This window comes from Cupressus sempervirens, chromosome 3 (genome assembly GCF_028749045.1).
Source record: "Cupressus sempervirens isolate cs-2001-9-10 chromosome 3, ASM2874904v1, whole genome shotgun sequence".
Lineage (NCBI taxonomy): Eukaryota > Viridiplantae > Streptophyta > Pinopsida > Cupressales > Cupressaceae > Cupressus > Cupressus sempervirens.
In genome coordinates, this window is record NC_143120.1 from 319,919,434 (window position 1) to 319,933,628 (window position 14,195).

Here is a 14,195-nt window from a genome sequence, read left to right on the forward strand (position 1 = left end):
CTTCCTGTAAAAACTAACCAGACCATGAAATGATCTTACGTCAGTAGCAGACCTTGGAGTAGGCCATTCCAAGATGGCTTTTACCTTCTCTGGATCCATTTTGAGACCTTTAGGTGATATAACAAATCCCAAATAGACTAACTCCCTTTTTGCAAAGACACACTTCTTTAGATTAATTAACAGTTTCTCTTCCCTTAGCCTTTCAAGGACACTATGAATATGCAGTAAATGTTCTTCCAAAGTCTTGCTGAAAATTAAAATATCATCGAAATAGACAATAACAAATTTTCCCAAGAACTTCTTAAGTACCTCATTCATGAGCCACATGAAGGTGCTTGGGGCGTTCGTCAATCCAAAGGGCATGACTAACCACTCATAAAGACCCTCCTTGGTCTTGAAGGTTGTTTTCCACTCATCTCCTTCTCGAATCCGTATCTGGTGATAACCACTCTTCAGATCTATCTTTGTGAAGTACTGAGCTCCACTCAAGCAATCCATAAGATCATCCATCCTTGGCAAAGGAACTCGGTACTTGATGGTTATCCTATTTATAGCTCGAGAATCTGTACACATCCTCCACTCTCCATCCTTCTTTGGTGCGAGTACTGCAGGTACTGCACATGGACTCAGGCTCTCTCGAATCAAGCCCTTCCTCAACAGCTCCTGAATCTGTCTATTTAGCTCCTCTGTTTCAGTAGGAGTCATCCTGTGAGCAGCCTTGTTAGGAAAACTAGCTCCTGGAATCAGATCTATCTGATGACTGATTTGCCTTACTAGTGGCAATCCATCTGGAACATTATCAGAGATAATATCTCCAAATTCCCCTAGTAAATCTGAAACTTCAAATGGTATTTCACTACTACCTTCTTTATCTTTCCTAGGAATCAAAGCATAGCACATATGCTGATGTTTCATGCCATCTAAAAACTTCCTTCCATCAACAAGACAAATCCTAGCACTGCTACATACCTTTTCACCTTCCTTTTTCATGGGCTTCAATTTGTGGCGAACTCCATCCTTTGTCAAAGAGTATGTGTTTGCATGTCCATCATGCACTGCATGTCTATCAAACTGCCATGGTCTACCCAACAATAGATGGCAAACATCCATCAAAATAATATCACAAAGAACTTCATCATGGTAACTCCCAATTTTGAATTTCACTAAACATTGTTCACTTACCAGGACCTTATGATCATCTTTTACCCAAGAAATTCGATAGGGTTGGGGATGTTTCTCCCTCTTGAGCTTCAGCTTAGAGACCATCTCTTCTGATACCAAGTTATCAGTGCTACCACCATCAATGATCACGTCACAACATTTATCCTCACACTTGCATCTGGTACGAAACAAACTCCTCCGCTGTCCTGGTTCATTTTTACCACTTAGTAGGACTCTTTCATTTACCAAGGTCTCTCCTTTTTCTGCATCCTCTGAATGTGATGATTGTGCATCCTCATCCACATGAGCAACCCTAGCTTGGCCCTCAGTTCTCCTATCTGTCCTTCCTTGTCGTTGAGGGCATTCAAAGGCACGATGACCTTCTTCATTGCAATGGAAACAGGTACCACGGAAGCCTCCTCTTCCTTGTCCACGTCCTCTACCTCTTCCTCTTTGATTTCCAAAGTCTTGATCATGGGAGCGATTGAAACCCTCATTCCTCTGGTTTCTGCTAGTACCCACATCTTCATTTTTCTTTTGGGTTTCATTGCGGCCTCCAAATGATCTACCGCTTCCCCTTCCTCCTTGACCGCGCCCTCTTTGTCTTCCTTCAAACCTTTTACTCAGCTTCTCTTCAACTCGTAGGGCAAACTGGTATGCTTCTTCAACGCTGGTCATTCTTACCAGACTTAATTCCTCCTGGATGCTAGGTCGCAACCCACTGATATAACGAGCAACCTTCTCCTTATTTGCTTCTGCATGCCCCGCTCTAATCAAGAGTCGGTAAAACTCCTCTGTATATTCTTGGACTGATCTTCCTGCTTGCTTTAACCCATGCATCTTCTTAAACAAATCAAGCTCGTAGTCCACAGGAATGAACTGCTTCTTCAATTTGTCCACCATGCGATCCCATCTTGTGATCTTCTCCTTTCCTCTTCTAAGTCTTTCCAGTTGAACCTCTTGCCACCAGATTTTGGCATGGCCTTTCAGTTTGGCCTTTGCAAACTTAACCCTATCTGGGTCCCTTATATCCTCATACTCAAAGTATTCTTCCAGTTCATTGATCCAATCGATCAACTCATCTGGTTTCAAATTTCCTGAAAATATACCCACTTCAATTGTAGGTCTTTTCCCAAACTTAGTAATGGCCCTAAAAAGCCTTTCCTCTACAGGATTCAGAACTTCCCCGTCAACTTCCTCTTCTGGTCCCATTACTTCTTCTTCATTGTCATCCTCACTGTTGTCACCTACGGCAATATTTGCTCCTCTACGAAGCTCCTCTTGCAATGCCTGCACCTGCCTTTGGAGGGCTCTAACCTCCTCAGGATTAATAGCTCTGGCCTTTCCACCACGCTCTCTTCGTGGAGGCATCTTCTAACTCGAACCCACAACCACACAGTCCTGGTGCAAACTACCTCACAGTCGGCGCTCTGTCTACACACTCAAGAAAACCCTCTCTGATACCACTTGATGGGAACACAACCCAAGAACAGAATGGACACAACAGAAAAGGTAAATTATATTAACTCAGAAAATAAGCTAGTACAAATAGTACAGAGAAAATAAACTTCAGAACATGCCCTAAGGGCTTACAATAGCATAAATCTGGAGAATATTTCTCCTTTTAGCACCTCCTCTCAAACTCCACTCCGAACTGCCTTTTACAATGCCAGAAATCTCCTTAAATAGACCCCAGAGGGTTAAGGACTAGGAGTACATTCTAGAAAGTGCTAGTAGGCATCCACCGACCAAATAGAAGGTTCTGAAAGTTGCGTTAGAAGTCGGTGCAAATCTAGAAGAATCCGGAAATGGTAACCGAACTTCCAGGAGGCATAACTTTTGAACCGTAGCTCCGATTGACGAACCGTTTACATTTTCGAAAAGCTCTCGAAGCACTCTATGGCCCTATGGACAAGCTTCGCTCGTCTCCCATTTTTCGGCCATTTTCGAGGTCATTTAATGCCCCTAACCTGACTTTGAAGCATTCTTAGGAGGTCTCCAAAACCCGAAAAACTGCAATAACTTTCAAACCGTGGGGCCTTTTGAACTGATTCTTTTTCTGGAATGCTCTAAATCACAATTACATTCATCTGGCCAATTCACACCTTCTAGGTCACCAAAATGATGGCCAAATTGCATGCTCCTATTTTTTTCGAAATTTTCAAACACACTGATAGTGGAACTGTGAGAGTTGGAACCTTTATTTGACCCAAATGGGTATCCAAAAATGTAAAGACATGAAACAGAAACTAAGTCTAAGTACATTTTTTTGGGTGACACAGGATTGCCCTTATACCTCTGGATGCTCCTGCATCAAACATAAAACATGAGAAAACTTTGGATAGTATCACATGCGGTCTGCCTTTTAATGACCTTTCGAGTGCAATGGAAAAAACATATACTACACCATTATGACCCATAAGAAAACTCAATCTATTCCCACCATTTCACTTTTCAATACATTTACTTAGACTTGAAAGGCACTTTCCAAAGGATACCTCCTAATTAAGTTTTAAATAAACTAGCAATCCAAGGACAAATGCCATTTAACTTACTCGAAGGATAAATGCATTATGAATACTAAGTCCTGTCTATAGTTAGTGTCAGTAAAGAGATAAGTCATCTAGAAAACCATGTACACAATTGAATCGTGATTTAGAAACACACTTTATTCCCAACAATCCAATAACTTTACAGTTCCCATAATTCACTAGAAATTTATTAGAAAGTTGAGACATACGCTGCATTCTTTTCCATGTAATCAAACTGCCATAAGGCCATTTATGTAACAATTATTCACATCAAAATTGTGAGGTTCCCAATCTGTGTTAATATCTTGAACTAATGTTTGTCTCTCAAGGGTGGATGAAAAACCTACATTCTTCAAACAAAAGCTACGATATCTTAGAAATTGTATAAAGCAAATTCATCCTATAAATTGTAACAATTTTTATGCCAGCTTATGCAACTGATTACTCACCACTTCATTGGATCACACCAAATAATTTCTTAAATTTTCTCCGCATGAAACAGAGTGTAATTATGATGTTCTCCAGTTCGTGAAGATCAGAGTACAATGGCCTTCTAAAATGCCGTAAAAGGAAAAATTATCCCCCAAAACAAAACACACTTCTTTTTCATGTTGCAATATACATGCTCTGTGACTGATTACTCCTCGCTTCCTGGATCACACAAAAAAAATCTTAAATGCTCTGCATGAAGAACATAGTTCATTATGTTTTATCCCAGTTTGTGAAGATCAGAGTGCAATGGCCTAATGATCAACGGCCTTTTAAAAAGCCTTGGAAATATAATTGTCCACCAACCCAAAGTACACTTACTTTTCATGCTGCAGAACACATTGAATTTATTTCTTCATATTTGTGCTACTTTGTTTGCATCTATCTTTTGCAATCGATTCAACACATTTGATTTGTATTTTAATATATCTTCATCTGTAGCAGATTCTGTGATGGACTTGATTACAGTGCAAGCCCCAGCCCGATGCAATGCACTAATTGCTACATCTGCATACATGAAAATACAAAAATGTCACACACAGATATATATAAGTATACTTGAAAGTTATTTTGTAAATCCCAAAATAAGTGTAACGACTAATAATTTTGACCATGTGCTAATACAGTACGTCAGAAAAAACTAAAATTATTGAAATTTCAACTACTTGAAATAAAGAAGACTAATGCAAGCAGGACAAACAGGAAGATTTCGATGGATCTCATACATGCTGAAGACCAGAAGTTACTTTGCAGTAAGACGGTGAAAAATGCAATACTAATTTTCTAGACATAAACTTAAATATTACCAGTATGCCGATTAGCACCTTCTATACATTTTAGAGTTGATTAAGTCCACAATTTATCATTACTAAAATAACCAGAAAAGGGACCTTCATTAACACAAATTAAAGTAGATAATAGCCATTTATAGGGTATAACAAATAAATGCATGAACTAAATAATGTGTCAAGTGACAGTATGTACATCAACATTGTTATCAACATCCCGTGGTGTAAAAAGCAAAGCTGCATGATTATGTGACCATGGAAAAGAGCTCTCTAGGGTGTCAAGAGGCCACCTGGCTCTGCCAAGGCTTTCTTTCTCACTGTTTTGTCCATTTTCAGGAAATGTACTCTTTTACTGTTTTGCCACTCTTCAGCAGTGGTTAATTTAATCCGCAGCTGGTTTTCTGCACTTTTATTCCCCCCTTAGCTATCATGGCCACCTGATGTTACAGAGATGATGGTACAAGTGTGAGTTTAGAGGTAATGTTATTTGAGACTATGAATGTCTTTCCTGCAGTTCTAGGACAGGGCAAGGGAAAACCTCAGATAATTAAATGTAGGGGCAACACTCCCTAGTTGACATCCTGTATGGAGAATTGATGGATTGGATTGTCAGGCTTTTCGAGTGCAATGTATCTTTTTTTTAAATGGAATTAATAATAAATTTAAATATAATAAAAATATAAGTTTATGTAAGACATCACTTCCATGGCAAAAGATCTAAGAATACATTTCTCTTAAATATCCTCTCCTATAGTAGATGTTTTTAAAAATAGCACAGTAAGCTTGAAGTGGCTACTCACAACCCCATAAGAATTCCCAAGTGTTGTGATTCTCTAAAAAAATCGTTAAAACTGATGCACCTTAAGTCTCAAGAATAATTTTGGCCTCTAAATCAATACCTGAAGACTTTATTTTTGTTCCCCTCTGAAGATGAAACAAATATAATATTTGCCAACTCAAACATGCTATCCACATACTGATCTTTACCAAAATACTTCTCTGATTGATTGCTGAAATTCTCATTGTACTTCACGTAGGTCAAGAATGACTCCCTTCTTATCAAAATCCATGTATAGAATTTGAAACATGATCTCAGAAACAATTTCTGTTTTTACCCTAATTTATCATTTTGTTCAACAATAATCAAAAAAATTCTTTCAGAATTCTTATTAGATAAAAATACTACCCTTTCCATGTATAAATCTTGTCCTCCCACTCTTCAATCATTTTAAGAAAATGGACATGTTTTAGTTTTTCAACTCTTCTCATAAGATGGAGGTGTTACCTTCATAAACTTCTCTTTATCATCGAGTCCTTGGGCCACTTTATTTGCTTTTGTTATCAAATTGTACTAGTTCACTGATATCTTCATACTTCACTAACATCTATCTTTCCAGCATTTTTCTAAATTCCTTCACATGCACAATTAGTTGATCTATTCTCTTCTAATCCTTGGTAGAATCCAATATTAAAGGCATAGATAACATGGGTTCAAGAGATGATTGTAAAAGGTTGAAAATATACTCTCAAAATTGTTTGACCTTGGCCTTCAAATCCGCCTTGTCTTCCACATCCTTTATCACCCTACCCTTGATATTTATCATTAAAATCTCTAAAATGTTTACATCTCAATGACAAGTGCTTGTCCCCACATCTATCTTGATGATTAAAGATTTGAAGGCTTAGCATTCACGTAGACTTTTTCTTTTGAGAGAATTGTTGTCTCCATTATCAAATTGCATTTAACAAGCCTTGTCATCCTAGATTGTTGAGATGTCTTCTTTTCAACTGAATCTTGAATCAATTTATTGACATTGTCAAAGTTAATTTGATACAAAGATGCTTTTCCTTACAAACTACTACTTTCTATTACAAAAATGAAACACACAATGATTCCCACAATATTTGATATTAAATAAAGGTGTAAAAGTCTCGCTAAAAGATAACGTTTCATCCGAATAGGATAAGAGTGTCAACAAAGACGACACGACTTACCACTAATAAAGAATAAAAAGTTGAAAAAAAATATTTCTCAAGTCTATTATAAATAAAACATTACTTTAATACCCTCCTTTAATGGTCAATCTACCAACCACATTAAGAATATCCCAAGGGCCAAATTAACAAATTTGTGAGGCTCAAAGGATTGGGAAAGACGTCTACAACAAAATTGTAACATAACCTATCCATGTTCTTCAAGTTGTCTAATGAAACGACAAAGAAGTTCCACATATTTGGTATGCTCATGGAATATTGGATTCTTGGCAAGTTTTAGCATCTCTTGATTGTCATGTAACAAAGATGAAGGCCTTGAGGCATCTTCATGTCTAAAAGCATCCTTTTGAGCCATATTAGCTCACATGATACTTCAATTGTTCCTCACTCTTCTACTTCTGTCAACGATAGAGCTACTACTTTATGTTTCTTTTGGCCTATGAGATTGAACATATGCCAAGGCTGCAAACATAACTAAAAATGGACTTTTGGTCATGTACAAAACCTGCCCAATTTGAATTTGCAAATTGAACCAGTCCAAGATTTTTGCATCTAGTGTACAACATGCCAAAGTTAGCTGTCCCTTTCACTTATCTACACACCCTCTTTGTTGCAATCCAATGTCCTACTTTGTGTGTTTTCATGAATATAATCTAGAAATGAAACTCACAAGATAGCTCATATCAGTTCTAGTGGCTACAAAATATTTTGGTCTCCCATTTACTTGCCTAGAAGTTAACTCCTGACTATTGGAGAATCCATTTTAGTTAAAAATTTCAATCCTTTCTCCATAGGTGTAGACACGATATTGAAATCTCTCATTCAAAATTTGTTGTGCAAAAACCTGGCATATCTAGATTGTGAAACAAAAAAATTACCATCTATTTACCAAAATTCACCTAGAAAGTAATATAAAAGGCCTAGATCAATCATGTCAAAAGTTGCAAATATACCTTATTTGATTTTTCTAATTGTGTGTGCTTCATTACCTATAATGATGACATCGTCTACATATAATATTAGTAGAATGATATCATTACCAATGCTTTTAACCTATGACCTTTGTTTCACTTGCTTCAGACAATAGTTCGGCTGGGGTTCAAACCAGTTTCTGGTTCGGGTCCAATTCACCTATGGGTTTGGCTAGGGTTAAAACCGAAGTAGGCTGATTTATCAAGGCCAAACCCAGGTTGAACCAAGGCAAACCCATGCAGACCAAGTGTGAACTAGGTACATTTCCACTAAGAAACATTCTATAATTTAATGCAGGAAACAATTATCACAGAATTTGAAAAAGATCTTCAACATTACAAAACAAAATTTGCTAGAGTTCAGATATTTGTTACGTCAAATTAAACTAGCCCTCAAGATTTTTTGCAGTGAAATTTTTATATCTAATAGTTGATGACACTTGTTCAGTTAATTGCAAGCTCTCTATAGTACTAAATTGTATTTTAAACATTAAACAAGATCTTCAATAGATGGAGTTGCAAGCTACTCTTTTAACATCTTTTCAAGCAGGATGTTAATTACAAACAAAGAAGCTCTCTGTACAGTGAAAAAGTAATAAGCATTTGAGGACTTGGAAAGTAAGAATGTTATTGGTGCAGCTGATCCCATTAGCATTGGCATTGTTTGTGAATCAACAAATGCCTTTGATGAAGAGGAGGAAGAAGAAGAAGATTTAGACAGTCCATTAGATGATTGAAACTTATATAAAGTTCCAATTGTTTAAAGTCAAAACAACAATACTTGAACTTAATATGATTATTTTAATATTTCAATGTTTGTGTTGATGTGATGCTAAGATTACAAATTTATGGTGTTTTTGTTGTTTTTATGATACCATGTTCCATTCTAATGTACAATCTGACATTTCAATCTTGATCCATGCTTCTAGGCTGCATACATACACGTGTATATATAATTTTTACATGTTTTTGTACTAACAAACTGAAACCCCGTTTCAAATTTTTGCCATATAGGCAAATCAGTTCTTCGAACCCAAACCCTAACTCAACCTCAAACCCAAACTAGCAACATAGCCTTTGACATATAGATTTTGATCAAAAGGACGATACTAGAATCCATATCCAACACAATACCTATTAATTTTTTGTACCATTGTAATAACCAACCCTGATTATTTTTTTGAAATATATGAAACGATATAGAAACTAAAGTAGAATAACTGTTGATTGTTAGCTTCAGACTACATGCACGATAATAAACCCACATGTGCAATTGCTCTCAACAACAAACTCTATGAAGTGGGGGTTTGTCACTACCCCCACTCAATCAGTATATTAGCACAAATAGGAAGAGGAAATTGCATCTAACTAGATTAAGGGTTTGTCACCATCACCACTCATTCAGTAAATTAGCATAGAAATCATCATAGCATTACAAGAAAAAGTCTGTCTTCCAATCAAGCATATGATAACTCAATAACAATATCAAGTTACGATAAGCAAACTGAAACCAGACTTCTGATATAAAATATCAGACCTGCAAATGGCTTCAAAATATGACTCATATGATCAGAAATGTTACACACGTCCACCCAACAAGTATCCAAACAAGGACTTTTAGTATGATGGTCTTTCAGGACTCCAAAATAACATAAAATCTGCTCCAGTTTTCTTTGTTTGCAACCAGCAACTAAAGCTCTACACCAACCCTTTTTCTAATGCTTAGAAAGAAAGATTTAGCACAACTTCTAAAATCCATGTGCTAGCTAGTATTGACCACAAACTTCCCACGAACCAAGTATAGTTGAAATTTGGCTAAAGTGTGCACAATAGACACCACCTTTTTGTCATAGATAGAAAGATTCTGTTCTATCACCATGAGCTTCCCACTCTCGTATGTTATGGGATGTTAACTTTGCATCAAGATAGCCCCAATGCCTTCTCTTGAAGCATCACATTTTAAAACAACTGGTATTGAGAAATCTGGAATTGCCAAACTAGGACATAAACTCATTACCTTCTTATCAAAAGCTTGGCCTAAAGAAATCCAAGAGAGTGCCCCTTTCTAGATCAAATTTGTCAAAGGAGCTGCAAGTTGCAAGGACCCTTTTACCAATCTTCTATGATATCTACGAAGTACAACAAATGCTCTCAAGTGTGTAAGATTCCTTGGTATGGGCCAATCCTAGATTGGCTTGATCTTCTCTTCATCCACACTAACCCCTTGGGCACAAATCGTGAATCCCAATCCAAAGTCACATTTGGAAACCTTGGCATAAAAAGATGGTGCTCAAGTATACGAAGAACTTCATGTAGATGCTTCAAATGGTCCTCCAATGTCTTACTATAAATTAAAATGTCAACAAAGAAAATCAATACAAATTTCCTCAAATGTAAAATGAATACTTGATTCTCACACAATTGGAAGGTGGCGGGTGCAATGGTTAATCCAAATGGTGAAACCAAGAACTCATAACACCCATAGTAACATCTGAAAGTTGTTTTTTGCACATCCTCGTCTCTTTACTTTTTGGTACCTTAATCACATTCCAATGTTTGAGAGTAATACTACTCCACAAAGCTCATCAATCAATTAAATGAATTTGGTTTAGGATAACAAATTTCAATTGTCCTTTTGTTGAGTTGATTATAATTGATGCACATCCTCCTCAATCAAAGCTATAGATGAGCCAAATGTGCTAGGACTAGACATTATCTGCCCCATATCCAATAGGTCCTTTATTGCCTTCTCATTCCCGTCCTTGTATTTCCTGGGATGGTGGTATGGAGTTGTGGTGGTTGGTTTTCCTTGCTCTTCAAGTTCAGTCACATGCTAAAAACCTCTATCCAGTAGTAGTCCAAGAAGAATGTCTTCAAAGACCTTACTATGCTTGTCCATTAAGAACTAACTATCCACATTGTAGGATATCCCATCTTTTCAAGGTTGTGTGTCTGTAATTAAAATTCAGTTGCCCGTGCTACTTGATCTCTATGAAAACCTTGCTCCAACCTCATAGCTGAAACCATCATGGGTCCACTATTAGAAAAAACAAGTAAAATTACCTTCTTCCAATTAGATTGAGATGTTAACTCCATAGATAAATAAATTTGTTTATACTTGTCAAACAAGTACAATTGTTGGACTCCTAATATCAACTTTGTATCCCACATGCTGATATAGAAATCATCATTCATCTTATATCTGTCCAATGGTCAAATACATTTGTGGAATCTTTTTATTACAAGGAAGAATTGTCCCGTTTGCAACTGAAACACTTAATCCTTTAAAGTCTTTTGTCTTCAATCCATGTTGTCAATAGAAAACTCCTCTAGCAAGGAAAGCATTAGATCTAAGTGTCTATGCTAGTGTTGCAAGTGTACCTTGTAGATGCTCTACTCCTTGATGCTTGAGCTCAATCTCTTCTAAAACTTTTAAGGCTCAATCTCCTCATTAGCAACTACTTCAATGTAATGTATTTGTCCTTTCTCCAAACACATATGTCCTTGTGGCCATGGATGTCTGCATGTAAAACGCAGATTTTTCCTTCAAAGTTCATTCTTAGATACCTCTATTAAAATTGGCTAAGGAGATGATACCTTGGGAGGTGGTGTGTTCTTTTGAAAAGGTCTCTTTGGCAAAAATAGGTGCTTGCTTGGAATGGAAATTGTCCTAAGTCACTAAATCGTATGAACTTAGAGGTCTCTTGATGGCTTCTTGCAATGAACTTGGACCAAATGCCCTTACTAAACCTTTGAAGAGTTCAGCTAGGCCTTCTACTAAAAAACAAACTATGAGTCTTCTTCCTGTCATATCTAGAATCATCACTGCAAGCCTCTCGCCATATCGCACAAAAATTGCAAAAATCGTGATGTATAATAAGTACCTCATGCAAACAATTCAATCACCAAATAACTTGGAGTGGAGATTTTGCAAATAGCGTTGTGATTCGTTGCAATAAATTGCAAAATTTCTCAATATTCTTACCATATAATCAGTTGTAAAAGAAAAACATAAACTAAAATATGCATTTCCATTTAGGGTTTTCATTAACTTATCACTGTTTCATTTTCTAAGGCCGCAACAGAGGGAGAGTAGGTTGTGACGAAAGCGACATGAAAGAAGGTGTTGGAGACCGAATGAAGAGGAAAAAGTAATCTTGTTTAACAGGAAACCATTTAAAGTGATTTCAAGTCATTTGAAGGTGTTGTTTGCAAATTCAAAATGCAATAGGGCATGGTAGCCCAATGCCCAATGAGAACAAAATTATTTAATGGTGTTCCTTTATTCATAATATTCACCATCTAGGTCAGCCCAAGACAGCAAACAACCCATGTATCATTGAGCAAACTATTTAATAATTACATTTATTATTTATTTATTAGAAAACACTAGCACATAGAAAGGGTGTTAATCAACACTGCCAAGCTGACCCTTTGTAATGTCCCCTTTTCTGGTTCATTAAAGTTGTCACATCGTTAGCCCTTTCAGCTATGCAGCCTTGGGCTAACCAGGAGTGTTTGAGAGATCATTGTGGGTTTGGATCCAGGCAAGTGCAGCTTCAGACCAGGCAGAGTGATTTAGCAGAGTTTCCTGGACACTTACTATTCATAGTAAGTTAGCAAAATCCCATATTCCAGGATTCAGTATTGGACATGATGCACCTCAACCAGCTATCGCACATGGACTCTAGAGCTCGGGTGTTTATCTATGTTTCAATAAAGTTACCTTAAAATTAAATGCATAAATCACTTTATTATTATAAGGTTGTATTTTCTTAAGTGGAAATAAGGACAAAAGAGAATTAAGAATGAAGGGACAGGCAGAGGAATAGGAAGGGTCACCAGATCATGTTTTAAAAAGAGGAGGAGCTCATTTTCAATATGCTTGGATATTTGCTTGGATTTGTTTTGGATATTGAGCTCTCTTGGAGAGTCAATTGGAAGCTTCAGCTTTCGACCCGCTTGGAGGATGGAAACCCACAAGTCAGAAGACGGTGGACAAAATCCCATTGTAGTGGAGGCGTCATTTCAGGTGTCTCACTTGTACTTATTTGTATCTCTGATTTTCAGTACTTCCAATTTGACTGTATTTCTGTTTGTAAAATTGGATTTGGGTGGTAGTAAGAGTTATTGTATTGCTGATGTATAATGCAATGACAAATCTGAGGTTGTTTTAATCTGTGATATTGGTAAAATTGCTGGTTTTTGGGTTGAATAACTGGTAAAATCTGTTACATGCAATTGTTGCTAATTATTCTGTAATTTTCATTTGAGAGTTTGAAGGGGATACCCAACCGGGGCATTACACCCTTCCAGCCCTAAATGTTATGACAACCTCAAAGGAAGAATTCATCTATGGATGCAATCCTATAGCAACAAAAGCAACTTAAAACTGGATAATAAAACAATTTAGGAAACAGCATATGAGGAGTGTTTGATGTATAACCATGAACCCAAAATAACATTAATAGTTAATACTTATCGAAAATGCAATCAAACATCTTGTTTTATAAGAATTTGTGTAACAGTCAAATGATCAGTAATTTTCAACAGTCCTGGCCACAAAGTTGTTCTCCGTTGACATGGATAAAAAGATATGCAAAGGAGAAATAAACAAAGGAACCTGGTATTCATTGTGTACGGTTAGCCAACTCTTATGTGTGAAAATTTGCAATGCCTGTTTGATAGTTGTAAAATGTGCTTATGTGCATTTCTTAAGTTCTTATAGGTTTTGGCATATATTGTGTGACAAAATCTTTAACTAGAAGGCAGGAGATTTAGAATCCTGATCAAAGTTAATTTACTAGCTAGACGATTCAGCAACCTTCTCCTAAACTTTAATAAAGTACTTTTCAGAAGGACAAAAGAGATAAAAAATGCATATAGATACAACAAAGTAAGCACAAACAACATGAAAAGATTTCATACCAAGTTTCTAAATCATATCACTAAAATAATGAATAGCGAACTTTCAGGACTGGATAATTTTGCTAAAACCAAGATAGAACTAAGCTCGGACTCGAGATATTAAACTAAAGAGAATACAAGATTAAAAAAAAACTCAACCAACCTTGCTATTTATAGACAAAGATTAAAAAGAAATGAACTCCATTGTTGCAAAAAAAAAAAGCGAAACAAGCAAAATTAAGCAAACCAGAAATGTATATTCAATGGAATAAAGCAAGTAGCACTATATAATAGTCTACAATAATAGCACAATATATGCAAGTTAAGTATGTCATATAATCTAAACATGTTCA

General features: G+C 36.5%; 1 protein-coding gene across 1 annotated transcript in view; it reads right to left on the minus strand.

The window, feature by feature from the left end:
• Nucleotides 1-3,878: 3,878 nt before the first annotated feature.
• Nucleotides 3,879-14,195, minus strand: part of LOC149566279 (ARM repeat superfamily protein) — a 95,672-nt gene continuing 85,355 nt past the window's right edge. The window contains exons 6-7 of the mRNA XM_089819688.1: nucleotides 4,503-4,688; nucleotides 3,879-4,343 (exon numbers count right to left, since the gene is read on the minus strand). Coding sequence (XP_089675814.1) covers nucleotides 4,537-4,688 — 152 coding nt within the window. The 3' untranslated portion in view covers nucleotides 3,879-4,343; nucleotides 4,503-4,536. The remainder of the gene's footprint in view (nucleotides 4,344-4,502; nucleotides 4,689-14,195) is intronic.